Source organism: Pseudophryne corroboree, chromosome 6, assembly GCF_028390025.1.
Source record: "Pseudophryne corroboree isolate aPseCor3 chromosome 6, aPseCor3.hap2, whole genome shotgun sequence".
Taxonomy (NCBI): domain Eukaryota; kingdom Metazoa; phylum Chordata; class Amphibia; order Anura; family Myobatrachidae; genus Pseudophryne; species Pseudophryne corroboree.
Genome location: NC_086449.1, coordinates 343,929,885 through 343,947,518, shown reverse-complemented (window position 1 = coordinate 343,947,518; position 17,634 = coordinate 343,929,885). Strand labels below are relative to the sequence as shown.

The 17,634-nt window shown below is 44.8% G+C and overlaps 1 protein-coding gene across 3 annotated transcripts in view; it reads left to right on the top strand.

The window, feature by feature from the left end:
* The window catches only part of VPS13C (vacuolar protein sorting 13 homolog C), a 950,377-nt gene that overhangs the window by 53,193 nt on the left and 879,550 nt on the right, over positions 1–17,634 (top strand). For all 3 annotated transcript variants that reach the window (XM_063926503.1, XM_063926502.1, XM_063926504.1), the window contains exon 3: positions 11,531–11,573. In XM_063926503.1, the coding sequence (XP_063782573.1) occupies positions 11,531–11,573 (43 nt within the window). The remainder of the gene's footprint in view (positions 1–11,530; positions 11,574–17,634) is intronic.

Here is a 17,634-nt window from a genome sequence, read left to right as displayed (position 1 = left end):
ATCCGGAAAGTATTCACAGTGCTTCACTTTTTCCACATTTTGTTATGTTACAGCCACATTCCAAAATGTCGAAAATCCATTTATTTCCCTCAAAATTATACACACAATACCCCATAATGACAACATGAAAAAAGTGTTTTTGAGATTTTTGCAAATTTATTAAAAATAAAAAACTAAGAAATCACATATACATAAGTATTCACAGCCTTTGCTCAATACTTTGTTGATGCACCTGTGGCAGCAATTTCAGCCTCAAGTCTTTTTGAATATGATGCCACAAGCTTGGCACACCTATCTTTGGGCAGTTTCGCCCATTCCTCTTTGCAGCACCTCTCAATCTCCATCAGGTTGGATAGGAAGCGATGTTGCACAGCCATTTTCAGTTCTCTCCAGAGATGTTCAATCGGATTCAAGTGGGCTCTGGCTGGGCTACTCAAGGACATTCATAGACTTGTCCTGAAGCTACTTCTTTGATATCTTGGCTGTGTGCTTAGGGTCGATGTACTGCTGAAAGATGAACTGTCAACAGCACTCTGGAGCAGGTCTTCATCCAGGATGTCTCTGTACATTGCTGCATTCATCTTTCCCTCTATCCTCACTAGTCTCCCAGTTTCATGCTTCATTGTAGGGATGGTATTGGTCTGGTGATGTGCGGTGCCTCGTTTCCTCCAAACGGGACACCTGGCATTCACGCCAAAGAGTTCAATCTTTGTCTCATCAGACCACAGAATTTGGTTTCTCATGGTCCGAGAGTCCTTCGGGTGCATTTTGGCAAACGCCAGACGGGCTGCCATGTGCTTAATACTGAGTAGTGGCTTCCGTCTGGCCATTCTACCTTCCAGGCCTTATTGATGGATTGCTGTAGAGATGATTGTCCTTCTGGAAGGTTCTCCTCTCTCCATAGAGGAATGCTGTAGTTCTGACAGAGTGACCATCGGGTTCTTGGTCACCTCCCTGACTAGGGCCCTTCTCCCCCGATTGCTCAGTTTAGATGGCCGGCCAGCTCTAGGAAGAGTCCTGGTGGTTCCGAACTTCATCCATTTACGGATGATGGAGGCCACTGTGCTCATTGTGACCTTCAAAGCAGCAGATATTTTTCTGTACCCTTCCCCAGATTTGTACCTCGAGTCAATCCTGTCTCAGAGGTCTACAGACAATGCCTTTGACTGCATGCTTGGTTTGTGCTCAGACATGCATTGTCAAGTGTGGGACCTTATATAAACATATGTGTGCCTTTCCAAATCATGTCCAAACTGATTTTACTACAGGTGTACTCCAATTAAGCTATAGGAACATCTCAAGGATGATCAGTGGAAACAGGATGCACCTGAGCTCAATTTTGAACTTCATGGTAAAGGCTGTGAATACTTATGTACATGTGATTTCTTAGTTTTTTATTTTTAATAAATTTGCGAAAATCTAAAAAAAAAAAAAATCACATTATTATGGGGTATTGTGTGTAGAATTTTGAGGGAAAAAATGAATTTAGTCCATTTTGGAATAAGGTTGTAACATTACAAAATGTGGTAAAAGTGAAGTACTGTGAATACTTTCCGGATGCACGGTATGTGTTTTAAAACCCCAGAAATATTGTGTTGGTTCTGCTGAGAGCTTTTGGTAAGAATTGGATTAGGCTCCTGGGGTTCGATGTGAGAAGAGAAGGGCGGGTTCTCTATTCATTTAGGCCTAGTTCAGGTCTTTGGGCTTTTCACCTGACAGAAGGCTAATTAGGGCTTTGAGCTGTATGGGTGTGTAAAAAAAGGCTGTCAGCCTGATCATTGCTCTCTTAGGGGTAAATTGACTAAGATAGGAGTTCTATTTTCTCTAACGTCCTAGTGGATGCTGGGGACTCCGTCAGGACCATGGGGATTAGCGGGCTCCGCAGGAGACGGCACATCTAAAAAAGCTTTTTAGGTCACATGGTGTGTACTGGCTCCTCCCCCTATGACCCTCCTCCAAGCCTCAGTTAGGTTTTTGTGCCCGTCCGAGAGGGTGCAATCTAGGTGGCTCTCTTAAAGAGCTGTTTAGAAAAGTTTTTTTTTAGGTTTCTAATCAGTGATTCCTGCTGGCGACAGGATCACTGCAACGAGGGACTTAGGGGAGAGACTTGCAACTCACCTGCGTGCAGGAGGATTGAAGTCTTAGGCTACTGGACACTGAGCTCCAGAGGGAGTCGGAACACAGGTCAGCCTGGGGTTCGTCCCGGAGCCGCGCCGCCGATCCCCCTTACAGACGCTGAAGAACGGCAGAACGGAGGTCCGGAAACAGGCGGCAGAAGACTCCTCAGTCTTCATGAAGGTAGCGCACAGCACTGCAGCTGTGCGCCATTGTTGCTACACGGCTCACTGATCTCGGTCACGGAGGGTGCAGGGCGCTGCTGGGGGCGCCCTGGGCAGCAATATAGATTACCTTAGAGGCAAATAAATACATCACATATAGCCATTAAGGCTATATGTATGTATTTAACCCAGGCCAGTTTTCCTAATAACCGGGAGAAAAACCCGCCGAGAAAGGGGCGGAGCTTATTCTCCTCAGCACTCTGCGCCATTTTCCTGACCAGCTCCGCTGGTGAGGAAGGCTCCCACTCTCCCCTGCACTACAGAAACAGGGTTAAAGAGAAGGGGGGCATAAATTGGCGATATAATTATATATTAAGAGCGCATATATATAGAAACAACACCTTCTAGGGTTGTTATATACATTATGGCGCTTTTGGTGTGTGCTGGCAAACTCTCCCTCTGTCTCCCCAAAGGGCTAGTGGGTCCTGTCCTCTATCAGAGCATTCCCTGTGTGTGTGCAGTAGGTCGGTACGTGTGTGTCGACATGTATGAGGAAAATGTTGGTGAGGAGACGGAGAAAATTGCCTGTAATGGTGATGTCACTCTCTAGGGAGTCGACACCAGAATGGATGGCTTATTTAGGGAATTACGTGATAATGTCAACACGCTGCAAGCCGGTTGACGACATGAGACAGCCGGCGGACAAATTAGTATCGGTCCAGGCGTCTCAGACACCGTCAGGGGCTTGTAAAAACGCCCATTTACCTCAGTCGGTCGACAGACACTGACACGGACACTGACCCCAGTGTCGACGGTGAAGAAACAAACGTATTTTTCCTTTAGGGCCACAAGTTACATGTTAAGGGCAATGAAGGAGGTGTTACATATTTCTGATACCACAAGTACCACAAATAAGGGTATTTTGTAGGGTGGGAATAAACTACTTGTAGTTTTGCCTGAATCAGATAAATTAAATGAAGTGTGTGATGATACGTGGGGTTCCTCCGATAGAAAGTTATGGGCGGTATACCCTTTTCCCGCCAGAAGTAAGGGCGAGTTGGAAAACACACCTTAGGGTGGATAAGGCGCTCACACGCTTATAAAAAACATGGCGTTACCGTTTCCAGATACGGCCACCCTCAAGGAGCCAGCTGATAGGAAGCTGGAAAATATCATAACAGTATATACACACATACTGGTGTTATACTACGACCAGCAATCGCCTCAGCCTGGATGTGCAGCGCTGAGGGGGCTTGGTCGGATTTCCTGACTGAAAATTTTGATACCCTTGACAGGGACAGGATTTTATTGTCTATAGAGCATTTTAAGGATGCATTTCTATATATGCGTGATGCGCAGAGGCATATTTGCATTCTGGCATCAAGAGTAAATGTGATGTACATATCTGCCAGACGAAGACACGACAGTGGTCAGGTGAGGCAGATTCCAGACGGCATATGGAAGTATTGCCGTATAAAGGGGCGGTCCATTGGATCTGGTGGCCATGGCAACAGCTGAAAAATCCACCTTTTGTTACCCCGAGTCACATATTGGCAGAAAAGGACACAGTCTTTCAGTCTCAGTCCTTTCGTCCTCATACGGGCAGGCGGGAAAAGGCCAGTCATATCTGCCCAGGGGTAGAGGAAAGGGAAGAAGACTGCAGCAAGCAGCTCATTCCCAGGAACAGAAGCTCCTCACGGCTTCTGCCAAGTCCGCAGCATAACGCTGGGGCCGTACAAGCGGACTCAGGTGCGGTAGGGGGTCATCTCAAGAGTTTCAGCAACACTCGCAAGGGAACTCCGGGATCCTACATGTAATATCCCAGGTGTACATTGGAAATTCGAGACGTCTCCCCCTCACACAATTCACAGGCTGTATTCCCAGCAGGTGATAATCAAAGTACCCTTCTTACAACAAGGAAGGGGGTAGTATTCCACACTATATTGTGGTACTGAAGCCAACCGGCTCGGTGAGATCTGAAATATTTGAACACTTACATACAAGCGTTCAAATCAAGATGGAGTCACTCGGAGCAGTGATAGCGAACCAGGAAGTAGGGGACGATATGGTGTCACTGGATATCAGGGACGCTTACCTACAGGTCCAAATTTGCCCTTCTCACAAAGGGTACTTCAGGTTCCTGGTACAGAACTGTCACTATCAGTTCAGACGCGGCCGTTTGGATTGTCCACGGCGCCCCGGGTCTTTACCAAGGTAATGACCGGAATGATGATTTTTCTTAAAAGAAACATGGACGCTTTCCTGATAAGGGCAAGGTCCAGAGAACAGTTGGAGGTCGGAGTAGCACTATCTTAAGTAGTTCTACGACAGCACGAGGGGATTCTAAATATTCCAAAATCGCAGCTTTTTCCGACGACACGTCTACTGTTCCTAGGGATGATTCTGGACACAGTCCAGAAAAACGTGTTTCTCCCAGTGGAGAAAGCCAGGGAGTTATCCGAGCTAATCGGGATCCTCCTAAAACCAGGAAAAGTGTCAGTGCATCATTGCACAAGAGTCCTGGTAAAAATGGTGGCTTATTACGAAGCAATTCCATTCGGCAGATTTCCCGCAAGAACTCTTCAGTGGGATCTGCTGGACAAATGGTCCGGATCGCATCCTCAGATGCATCAGCGGATAACCCTATATCCAAGGACAAGGGTGTCTCTCCTGTGGTGATTACAGAGTGCTCATCTTCTAGAGGGCCGCAAATTCGGCATTCAGGATTGGATGCCGGTGACCACGGAGGCCAGCCTGAGAGGCTGGGGAACAGTCACACAAGGAAAAAAATTTCCAGGGAAGTGTGATTAAGTCTGGAGAATTCTCTCCGCATAAATAAGCTTAGAGCAAATTTATAATGTTCTAAACTTAGCTAGACCTCTGCTTCAAGGTCAGCCGGTATTGATCCAGTGGGATAACATCACGGCAGTCGCCCACGTAAACAGAAAGGGCGGCACAAGAAGCAGGAGGGCAGTGACAAAACTGCAAGGATTTTTCGCTAGGCGGAAAATCATGTGATAGCACTGTCAGCAGTGTTCTTTCCGGGAGTGGACGACTGGGAAGCAGACTTCCTCAGCAGGCATGACCTCCACCCGGGAGAGTGGAAACTTCATAGGGAAGTTTTTCAACATGATTGTGGACCGTTGGCAAAGACCAAAGGTGGACATGATGGCGTCCCGCCCGAACAAAAAACGGGACAGGTATTCCGCCAGGTCATGAGACCTTCAGGCGATAGCTGTGGATGTTCTGGTAACACCGTGGGTGTACCAGTCAGTGTATGTGTTCCCTCCTCTGTTTCTCATAACCAAGGTATTGAGAATTATAAGACATAGAGGAGTATGAACTATACTAGTGGCTCCGGATTGGCCAAGAGGGACTTGGTACCCGGAACTTCAAGAAATGCTCACAGAGGACTAAGGGCCTGGGGAGCTAAGAAGGGACTTGCTTCAGCAAGTACCATGTCTATTCCAAGACTTACCGCGGCTGCGTTTGACGGCATGGCGGTTGAATGCCGGATCCTGAAGGGAAAAGGCATTCCATAAGAGGTCATACCTACCCTGGTCAAAGCCAGGAAGGAGGTGACCGCACAACGTCATCACCACATGTGGTGAAAATATGTTGCGTGGGTGAGGCCAGGAAGGCTCCACGACGGAAATTCAACTAGGTCGATTTCTACACTTCCTGAAAACAGGAGTGTTTTGGGCCTCAAATTGGGGTTCATTAACATTTAAATTTCGGCCCTGTAGATTTCTTCCAGAAAGAATTGACTTCAGTTCCTGAAGTCCAGTTTGTAAAGGGTGTATTGCATATACAGCTTTTTTGTGCCTCTAGGGGCACCGTGAGGTTTCAACATAGTGTTGGGATTTCTTAAAATCATATTGGTTTGAACAGCTCAAATCTGTGGATTTGAAATATCTCACATGGAAAGTGACCATGCTGTTGACCAATATCTCACATGGGAAGTGACCATGTGTTAGCCCTGGCCTCGGCCAGGCGATTGTCAGAATGGGCGGCTTTGTCTTACAAAAGCCCATATTAAAATTTTCCATTTGAACAGGGCAGAACTGGGACTCGTCTCCAGTTTCTTCCTAAAGGGGTGTCAGCGTTTTCACCTGAAACAACCTGTTGTGGTGCCTGCGGCTACTAGGGACTTGGAGGACTCCAAGTTACTAGACGTTGTCAGGGCCCTAAAAATATATATATATATATATATATATATATATATATAATATATAATATATATAGTTAGGACGGCTGGAGTCAGAAAGTCTGACTTGCTGTTTATATTGTATGCACCCAACAAGCTGGGTGCTCCTGCTTCTAAGCAGTCTATTGCACGCTGGATTTGTAGTACAATTCAGCTTGCACATTCTGTGGCAGGCCTGCCACAGCCGAAATATGTAGATGCCCATTCCACAAGGAAGGGGGCTCATCCTGGGCGGCTGCCCGAGGAGTCTCGGCATTACAACTTTGCCGAGCAGCTACGTGGTCAGGGGAGAACACGTTTGTAAAATTTTACAAATTTGATACTCTGGCTAAGGAGGACCTGGAGTTCTCTCATTCGGTGCTGCAGAGTCATCCGCACTCTCCCGCCCGTTTGGGAGCTTTGGTATAATCCCCATGGTCCTGACGGAGTCCCCAGCATCCACTAGGACGTTAGAGAAAATAAGAATTTACTTACCGATAATTCTATTTCTCGTAGTCCGTAGTGGATGCTGGGCGCCCATCCCAAGTGCGGATTGTCTGCAATGCTTGTACATAGTTATTGTTACAAAAATCGGGTTATTACTATTGTTGTGAGCCATCTTTTCAGAGGCTACTTCATTTTGTTATCATACTGTTAACTGGGTTCAGATCACAAGTTGTACGGTGTGATTGGTGTGGCTGGTATGAGTCTTACCCGGGATTCAAGATCCTTCCTTATTGTGTACGCTCGTCCGGGCACAGTACCTAACTGAGGCTTGGAGGAGGGTCATAGGGGGAGGAGCCAGTACACACCATGTGACCTAAAAAGCTTTTTTAGATGTGCCCTGTCTCCTGCGGAGCCCGCTAATCCCCATGGTCCTGACGGAGTCCCCAGCATCCACTGCGGACTACGAGAAATAGAATTATCGGTAAGTAAATTCTTATTTAAGATGGGATGTTGCCCAATCAGATTCCAGGTATTTTCTTCTAGAATGTGTTAGATAAATGAAAAGTACTGTAGAATCTGATTGGTTGCTATGGGTAACATCCCATCTTAAATAGAACTCCCATCTTTGTAAATTTACCCCTTACATTGCTTGGTCAAAAGGAGAAACTATGGAGTCTCTGTGAGAGAAACCAGTGAGCTGTGCCTGGTAAAAATGCCTTGCATTTTTTTTTATTTTATTTTTTAGAAAGTTAGGATTGTGCTGTGTATAGTTAGCGTGAAAGGCAAGGTGTTTATTTTGATGTGTATTTCTATTTTTTTTTCACTCTGAAACTGGTTGAGGCTCCTTGTACAAAGCCAACAGACTTGTGTGATCTCTGAGCTGCTGCATCCTGCCATTTGCTGCTGTAGATGGTACGGTGGCAATGGGCGCTGTGGTCATCCCGCCAGTTTCAGCTGTGTTTTGGGGGACTTGTGTGGCCAGTGGGGACCATGCAGCACTCTGGTCTCAGTTGAGGTCGTCTGAGTCCGGGGACCGCTGCACACGGTCACCTTTTTTTAATGGGACAATGCGGCGGCATCCATTTTGCCAGAGTTTTTTGTGGCACCTCCCTTACCATATCAGATGGAGGAGCACACACGCTACAGGCTTCCTGTGTGGGTTCGGGCTGGACCAGGGTTTTACCCAACAAGGTGAAGTTCTTTGTTACCGGGGAGAATGGAGAATAGATGTAGCGTAGCTTCAGCAGAGGTAAAGTCCCAACTCCTGCTTCCAGCAGGGGATACTCAGACATTATTCCAAACAGGGACTGCTAATTCTCCTGTGCTTCCAAGCACTATTCTCCTCCTCTCCCCTGCATATGCTGTGTTGGCTACTACATGGCTAAGTGCCCTTATTTTGTATTGGCTGTAAAGCTGTTTTTATGTACTGTCTGCTACTTATATGATAACCACACACCTGCTCTTTTTCCTTGTAAACACTCTGAAAACAGCAGGAATTATTTTTTTTAAATCAAGTATTTTTTATTGTTTTGCATGAGAAAAGAAAAAAACCCCAAAAACAATACAATAAACAATTCTAATAAACCTCTACAAAATCAAAATTGTGCTTTATAAGTAGTTCTTCAAACTATTGCGTTATGTGGATATAGGACATAATCAAATCCACTCATCAGAACAAAATAAAACAGACATAGAAGAGAAAACAAAAGAATCAAATGTCGTGCTAGAAATCAGGGGGAGATACTGAAGGAAGGCGAGCCGGGCCGTATCAGAAGCGGTGCACAGCAGCAGTCGACATATGTATACATTATTTAAAGTTGGAGGAACTCTTCGTACTCTATTGACCCCCTAAGAGCCCAAATCTTATCAAATTTCAATAAGGAATTATGCTTAGTGTACATAAAGCGCTCATGGGAAAGGGTAGAATTTACAAGGGCAACCCATTCAGCAGATGACGGAGGAGCATGAGCCATCCAGGTGCGAGCAATACACACCCGGGCTAGTGCCAGAACAATATTTACATAAAGGCAGGAGTCAAGTGGAAGGCGGTCCCTCAAGTCAAGGCCGCATATACAAATACGCAGAGTCAGCAACGGGATCCGAAGAAAATAGCAGGGATTTTACTGTATTATAGTACCACTAATGTTTAAGGTTATATTATGGCAATGTTTTTTACTCTTGCGTAGTATATAATAACAGTTGCTTTGTGGACAGCGGCACTCTGGGACCGTGTGTGTGTGTGTATACGCCCCAGTGACACACAGTCAATAAAGAGTGCTGCATCAGCCATGGTGGTACCTGCGGGAGCTCAGTCTCTCGACAGGTCACTAGCCATCCTGGTAAAGCTGGTTCAGATGTAATGATTCTGTCCCTCTCTAGAGTTAAGTCCTCACCCATGGCATGTACCACCCTGGCTCCATGCCAAGCAGTGTACGGCATAGGACTTTGCAACTATCTACCATGTGTGCAATATCTTTAGGGATATAGACGGCTGTGTTTCTATTTTCCTTTTGCTGTAAACTGCTGCAGGGGCTCAGCCTGCAGTCATACCGAGTACAGGGGTTTAGATCCCACTTATATGTCTGTGACATTGGGACTTACGACCGGGTTAATGCACTGTGGTCCTCTGCCTAATATTCTTTTGTCTACTGTGGTGGAGAAGAGGCTAGCAACGATCAGGGGAGAGGAGGGACTCAGACATGCCTCAGCCTGCCTGTATGTCACACAGTTTAACTGGAGTGCAGTTGTTGGCAAAAGTGGGGCCTTCCTGCAAAGACATTGTACCAAAAGGTCCTCTGGGAAGACCATCCCCAGTATTACGTATGATATTATAATGGACATGGACACACACACACCCTGCATTGTTTGGGTTATGGATTGACTATGCCCAATATGTATATTATGGGTTTTCTCTAAACCACATAAGACCGTGTTTTCCCACGATGTGAAAAACCTCATTGCTGCTGTGCGCTGCTTACTAGACGTGGATACCCAAGTGAATGGATGTGGGGTCCAGTAAAGCATCGGTGCAGCAATGTTACTTTCCCTTCTTTGGATTTCTCTATTCTCGTCATTTCAGCCTAGAAGGCACTGAATAAACAGTTCTGTTCCTCGCAGATTTGGCTTTCAACGGATTGTGTTCACGTGGAACTAACTCCCATGTTTGTTGCTGCTTTTGCATGTTTAGCTAAACACATGGCCCTTCCTGTTCAGAGTTCAGCATCCTTTGGGTATCCACTGGCTAATTCTTGGATGGTTGTCTTAAGTCTTTTTTGATGGATTCTAGGGTTGTTATCCGATCTTTACCGACATGGGTGGCTTGAGTTATGGAAACTTTGGCCGAATTATTTTTTTGCAGAGCTTCATAGTTATTTGCTCAGGATTGTGTTCACGTGGAACTAACTCCCATGTTTGTTGCTGCTTTCACATGTTTCGCTAAATACACAGCCCTTCCTGTTCCGAGTTCAGCGTCCTTTGGGTATCCACTAGCTAATTCTTGGAAGGTTGTCTCAAGTTTATTTTGATGGATTCTAAGGTTGTTCTCCAACCTTTACCGACATGGGGGGCTTGAGCTATGGAAACTTTGGCCGAATAATTTTTTGCGGAGCTTCATAGTTATTTGCCCAGGTATTCCCTTCTAAAATTGGCTGAACAGCTACATGTGTGTGAGGCCATACACAACAGTGCACAGGTGGCTTCCAGGGTTTCAACTATGGCCATCTTCACTCCTAGGGCCCTTTGGATCCGCATTTGGAATGTGGATACATAATCAAATGTTCCTTGACCGGTCTTCAGTTTAGCGGGGACATTATTTTTCAACCAGCACTGGATACTATTTTTGCTCACCAGTATGTAAAGCACTTTTCTTCCAGTTGCTGGCCCTAACAGTGTGGTCCGTGTTTCCAGGTTTTCATTCCCCTTTTCTGGTTGAAGCATTCCACAAGACCTCAGTCTGCCACAGGTCTGTTTTTCCCCGGCAAAGGTTCGGGGCCAAGTCTCCACAAAAGCCAAGTGCCTACCGTAGTGTCTCTCTTTTGCGGTCGCAAGTTGCAGTGCAGTTGCTTTGGGGAATCGGCTCTGCACCTCGTAAGGCCAGTGACCGTCCCCTCCTAACTCTCACAGTGCAGGTATGCTGTTGCCTAGACAGCATATCGAAAATAATAAAAGATTTAAAAGAAATTGAAGAAAACTCTGGAGCTCAGAGATGTGCATCTTCTCCTGAGGGCACTTTTTTCGAAACTGCCTGTGGTAGGGGGCATAGAGGGGAGGAGCCAGCACACCCAGTTGAATAAATTTAAAGTGCACTGGCTCCTTTGGACCCCATCGATACCCCATCATACTAGTTTCCCCTAATATCCCTTATGGACTGCGAGAAAAGGATTTACCGGTAGGTATTAAAATCCTATTTTCACTTCATTCATGTCATTTGCAACACTATAATATATGCTGACAGATTTTAGGAAGGAAAAACGGCAGTGAAGGAATAATCTGTATTTGAAAATCAATAATTCACCACAAATTTATATATATCAGTCTCATGTTTTATTGATATGTAACTTTCATATTGGATTACAGTATATTTGCACGCATAACACGCCTGTTTGCTTTTCCCTATTAGAGTGAACTTGATGTACCCTTTAAAGTAAAAGCTGGACAGATTGGTATGTATTTTATAGTTCTGTGTGAAAATAGTGGCTTCTCTTTACATGAAAATGTGCGCTAGTTTTGCTTTAATATATAAAATGTTTGCTGCCATATTTTTAGTCCACACTGCTTACATGTTACTCCACACCAAATCAACACAGGTTTTTAAACTGACCGTTTCAGTTTTTAATGACATTTGGTATAATAAATGCTGCCATTGGTGTAAAGGTAACCCCACAATGTTAGGCTTATAAGTACACTGGTTTTGAAGATACTGCATATGCCTTCAAAGCTGCAATTTGTTAATTAAAAATTTGCTATTAAATTTTTTTTAAATTGCATTTGCAGCTCCCCTAACGGAGCTAGAGAGTTGGGCAAGGTCTCATTTTAAACCTAGATAGTTCTAATTTTCATTATTTTAGCAAAGCATCCAAAGTGAAACCTATTGTAGCAGATAATCCTATTCTAAGCACAAAATAAAACTTTGGGGATATATTATCAATATTATGAACAATGTTTGAGATTTGGTTCAAAAATATAAAAATATTGCTGTTTGGGAGCACCTACATTTTAATTTTGAAAACATACTGCTGTGTTTTATATCAAATGAAGAGTCCAAAGGGTTTAAGATGAGGCCTTATCCAACTCTAGCTCAATTAGGTGAGCTGCAAATGCAATTTTAAAAAAAGTTAAAAGCAAAGGTTAAGTAAAAAATTGCAGCATTAAAGGCATAAAACTTCAAAACCAGTGTAGCCAGCCTAAGATTTGTCGGGTTTCTTTACACCCATGGCATTATTTATTATACTACCTGTATTTGAAATTAGAGTTTGTAAGGTAAATACTTTGTTGATTTGATGTGGAATGACCCTTACTTACCATTGTATTATAAGGATGCCAAGGTGTTCTTTGTTTTTCATTCTTCTTTTTTTTTTTTTTTTATTATTTCAAAAGTGTTCTTATTGCAAATTGTACAATAAATGTTAACAATTGAACAGTACAAAAAGGAATTGTTGCATACATTTTCTGATATTTTCTTCCTCCAGGTATAACAAAATAGATACGTGTGTCGGTTTTTATGTTGTAATCAAACCAAAAAGAGAGAAAAAGAAGAAAGGGGAAAAAAATAACATTGAGATATCCATGAAAGGACAATATTATGTTGTCAAATACATTCACGTAGCGATTTTTAGTGGATGAATAGTATCTGTTTAAACAATAATAAATTAGAGATTTCTTTTGAACGTAAGTATGGTATACCTGAATATTGATCAATTGTAAATCTCTTCTAAATGTTTTAATCCACATTAAAAATTTGAAGAAAGTAAAATCAAAAATGCTAGATATTCTAGATCTTTGGTTGGATTCAAAAAGACAAAATGGAAGATAAAGCTAAAGGTGGAGGAAGAAGAGAATAAAGAGGATAAGAAATAAAGAATGAAAAAAAGAGGGGAGACGGAAAGGGAGGGGGAGAAAGAGCGTGAAAGCCATGCATGTCCAAGTCATCCTCCAGGTTCTAATTTAGAGAGATAGGTGGATCTTGTGTTTTTCGTTATTCTTACTATTCAGTCTTTACTTTATATTCTTCCAAGAAGAAGCAGTTGTTCAATAAAAATAAAATTAAAAAAAGTGGGTTGCAAATTAAAAAAAAAATGCTGTTTACATTAGACCAATGATATAACTGCATACCCCCTAACATTTCTCATTTAAAAAAGTTACACGGACACAGCTAAAGGGATCGTGACCTCAGGTAAAGGGGACATGGCCACGGGTAAAGGGGGCGTGAGACTAGCCTGCTGCTACAGCCACACACAGGACGGAGCTGCGTTTTAGATCACCAGCGCTGCATGAGTCTGTCCCTGCAGTACTGTAAAATGGATTTTCCAGTATCCGGTACAAATGGGTACAGACTGTTAAAAAAATAAAAAATAAAAAAAGAACAGTACTGTACCGGCCAAAATAGTAAAGTGTGAGGGTATGTAACTGAAGGTTGGTGCAAATTTTGTGTCAAATTCAGTGTTCATAAAAGAGCCCTAATGACCGTAAAGTCATTATTGCTTCTTTACCATCCCTTCTACAACATGAGTACAGAGCTGTTGCTTTAGGACAGCTAAAATAAGGCATTGGTCTACATCACAAAATGAACCCCTAAAGACTAATAGATCTTAATACCATATGTATAGTTTGGAGCAGGGAAGGAAAAGGGGGGACATGATTGAACTTTTTAAATATCAAGGGTTTTAACAAGGTACATGAGAAAGTGTCTTCAAAGGAGGAGGAGTAGTAGATCATAAGAATGCACTGAAACTGCAGTGAAGCAAGTTCAGAGGAAAAATTACTTCACAGAAGGGCAGTGGATAACTAGATTTGCCTACTGTCAGAATTGGTAGAGGCTAATACAGTAGAACAATTGAAACATACTTAAGATAGACCTAAAGATATCCTTTCAAAGAACTAATGGGCCCTACACACGCTGCGACCTGTGGCCGAGGTGCCCGACGACCGTTAGGTAGGCGGCGACCCGCCGCAGGTGCGGGTGACGAGGAGAGTGAAAGTCCCACATCACCTGGCCTCATTGCCGAACATGCAGGTCGTCCTGCATGTTCAAACGATGGGAGAACAACGATGAACGATCATGTGACACGCATTGTTTATCGTTGAAGCATCCACACTGAAAGATATGAACGATTTATCGTTTATTTATGAACAATATCGTTCATATCTTTCAGAGAAATTGACCAGTGTGTAGGGCCCTTAAGGATCAAATAAGGTTTGAGGTTATTATAAGGTTAAAAAAGGGACAGACTATATGGGCCAAGTGGTTCTTCTCTGCCATCAAATTCTAGGTTTTTATGAATTTTGTTTCAAATTCTATGTCAATGCACTTAGCAAAAAAAACGCTTTATGTCCTTAACCATTTGCCTGGCACTAACGCATGGGATGCGACTGCAGCCAGGAGTGTTGCCTGGTATCCCATATGTCAGTGATGCCCTTCTACCGCTGCAGTTTGTATGGAAGAAATCAGTTCTGCATATGGAGGGCATCTCCTCCTCCTGCTGTGGACCCCTGGTAGTGACGTTGCTGTCTGTGACTGCCTGCATCACTCCCAATATTGCACCTCCGAATGCTGTGCATACGCGCCTAAACCAAAAGTACTTGAGTGAAAAAGTTCCCGCCCCTTCCCACTCCCCAGCACAAATATGCTGAACTCTGCATGTGCAGAGATCAGCTGCAGCACGGAGATCAGTCCCTGATCAGCGTCCCCCCTGCCCCATCCTCTGTTGCACTCTGCAATAAGGTGAGGAGCATGGCTAGGTCACATGGGTGTAGTAATGGGTGTGTGTGTCATCTCTTGGCACTTAGGGTAGGTAGGGGGTGTGTATACTCCTCCAGAAAGTTTTTTCTCTATCGTCCTAGTGGATGCTGGGGTTCCTGAAAGGACCATGGGGAAAGGCGGCTCCGCAGGAGACAGGGCACAAAAAGTAAAGCTTTAGGATCAGGTGGTGTGCACTGGCTCCTCCCCCTATGACCCTCCTCCAAGCCAGTTAGATTTTTGTGCCCGGCCGAGAAGGGTGCAATCTAGGTGGCTCTCCTAAAGAGCTGCTTAGGAAAGTTTAGCTTAGGTTTTTTATTTTACAGTGAGTCCTGCTGGCAACAGGATCACTGCAACGAGGGACTTAGGGGAGAAGAAGTGAACTCACCTGCGTGCAGGATGGATTGGCTTCTTGGCTACTGGACATCAGCTCCAGAGGGACGATCACAGGTACAGCCTGGATGGTCACCGGAGCCTTGCCGCCGGCCCCCTTGCAGATGCTGAAGTAAGAAGAGGTCCAGAATCGGCGGCAGAAGACTCCTCAGTCTTCTAAAGGTAGCGCACAGCACTGCAGCTGTGCGCCATTTTCCTCTCAGCACACTTCACACGGCAGTCACTGAGGGTGCAGGGCGCTGGGAGGGGGGCGCCCTGGGAGGCAAATGAATACCTATTTTGGCTAAAAATACCTCACATATAGCCTCCGGAGGCTATATGGAGATATTTAACCCCTGCCAGAATCCGTTAAGAGCGGGAGACGAGGCCGCCGAAAAAGGGGCGGGGCCTATCTCCTCAGCACACAGCGCCATTTTCCCTCACAGAAAGGCTGGAGGGAAGGCTCCCAGGCTCTCCCCTGCACTGCACTACAGAAACAGGGTTAAAACAGAGAGGGGGGGCACTAATTTGGCGATATGCTTATATATATATTAAGATGCTATAAGGGAAAACACTTATATAAGGTTGTCCCTATATAATTATAGCGTTTTTGGTGTGTGCTGGCAAACTCTCCCTCTGTCTCTCCAAAGGGCTAGTGGGTCCTGTCCTCTATCAGAGCATTCCCTGTGTGTGTGCTGTGTGTCGGTACGTGTGTGTCGACAGGTAGGAGGACGATGTTGGTGAGGAGGCGGAGCAATTGCCTGTAATGGTGATGTCACTCTCTAGGGAGTCGACACCGGAATGGATGGCTTATTTAGGAAATTACGTGATAATGTCAACACGCTGCAAAGTCGGTTGACGACATGAGACGGCCGACAAACAATTAGTACGGTCCAGACGTCTCAAAAACACCGTCAAGGGGTTTAAAACGCCCGTTTACTTTAGTCGGTCGACACAGACACAGACAGGGACACTGAATCCAGTGTCGACGGTGAATAAACAAACTTATTCCTTATTAGGGCCACACGTTAAAGGCAATGAAGGAGGTGTTACGTATTTCTGATACTACAAGTACCACAAAAGAGGGTATTATGTGGGATGTGAAAAAACTACCATAGTTTTTCCTGAATCAGATAAATTAAATAAAGTGTGTGATGATGCGTGGGTTCCCCCCGATAGAAAATTATGGGCGGTATACCCTTTCCCGCCAGAAGTTAGGGCGCGTTGGGAAACACCCCTTAAGGTGGATAAGGCGCTCACACGCTTATCAAAACAAGTGGCGGTACCGTCTATAGATAGGGCCGTCCTCAAGGACCAGCTGACAAGGCTGGAAAATATAATAAAAAGTATATACACACATACTGGTGTTATACTGCGGCCAGCGATCGCCTCAGCCTGGATGTGCAGAGCTAGGGTGGCTTGGTCGGATTCCCTGACTAAAAATATTGATACCCTTGACAGGGACAGTATTTTATTGACTATAGAGCATTTCTATATATGCGAGATGCACAGAGGGATATTTGCACTCTGGCATCATGAATAAACGCGATGTCCATAACTGCCAGAAGATGTTATGGACACGACAGTGGTCAGGTGATGCAGATTCCAAACGGCACAGTATGGCCGTATAAAGGAAGAGGACTTGTTTGGGGTCGGTCCATCGGACCTGGTGGTCACGGCAACTGCTGGAAAATCCACCGTTTTTTACCCTAAGTCACATCTCTGCAGAAAAAGACACCGTCTTTTCAGCCTCAGTCCTCTCGTCCCTATAAGATCATATCTGCCCAGGGATAGAGGAAAGGGAAGAAGACTGCAGCAGGCAGCCCATTCCCAGGAACAGAAGCGTTCCACCGCGTCTGACAAGTTCTCAGCATGGCGCTGAGACCGTACAGGACCCCTGGATCCTACAAGTAGTATCCCGGGGGTACAGATGGGAATGTCGAGACGTTTCCCCTTCGCAGGCTCCTGAAGTCTGCTTTACCAAGTCTCCCTCCGACAAGGAGGTAGTATGGGAAAAAATTCACAAGCTGTATTCCCAGCAGGTGATAATTAAATTACCCCTCCTACTACAGAAAAGGGGTATTATTCCACACTATATTGTGGTACTGAAGCCAGAAGGCTAGGTGAGACTTATTCTAAAAAATTTTTTTTGAACACTTACAAAGGTTCAAATTAAGATGAAGTCACTCAGAGCAGTGATAACGAACCAGGAAGAAGGGGACTATATAGTGTCCCGGGACATCAGGGATGCTTACCTCTATGTCCCAAATTTGTCCTTCTCACTAAGGGTACCTCAGGTTCGTGGTGCAGAACTGTCACTATCAGTTTCAGACGCTGCCGTTTGGATTGTCCACGGCACCCCGGGGTCTTTACCAAGGTAATGGCCGAATTGATGA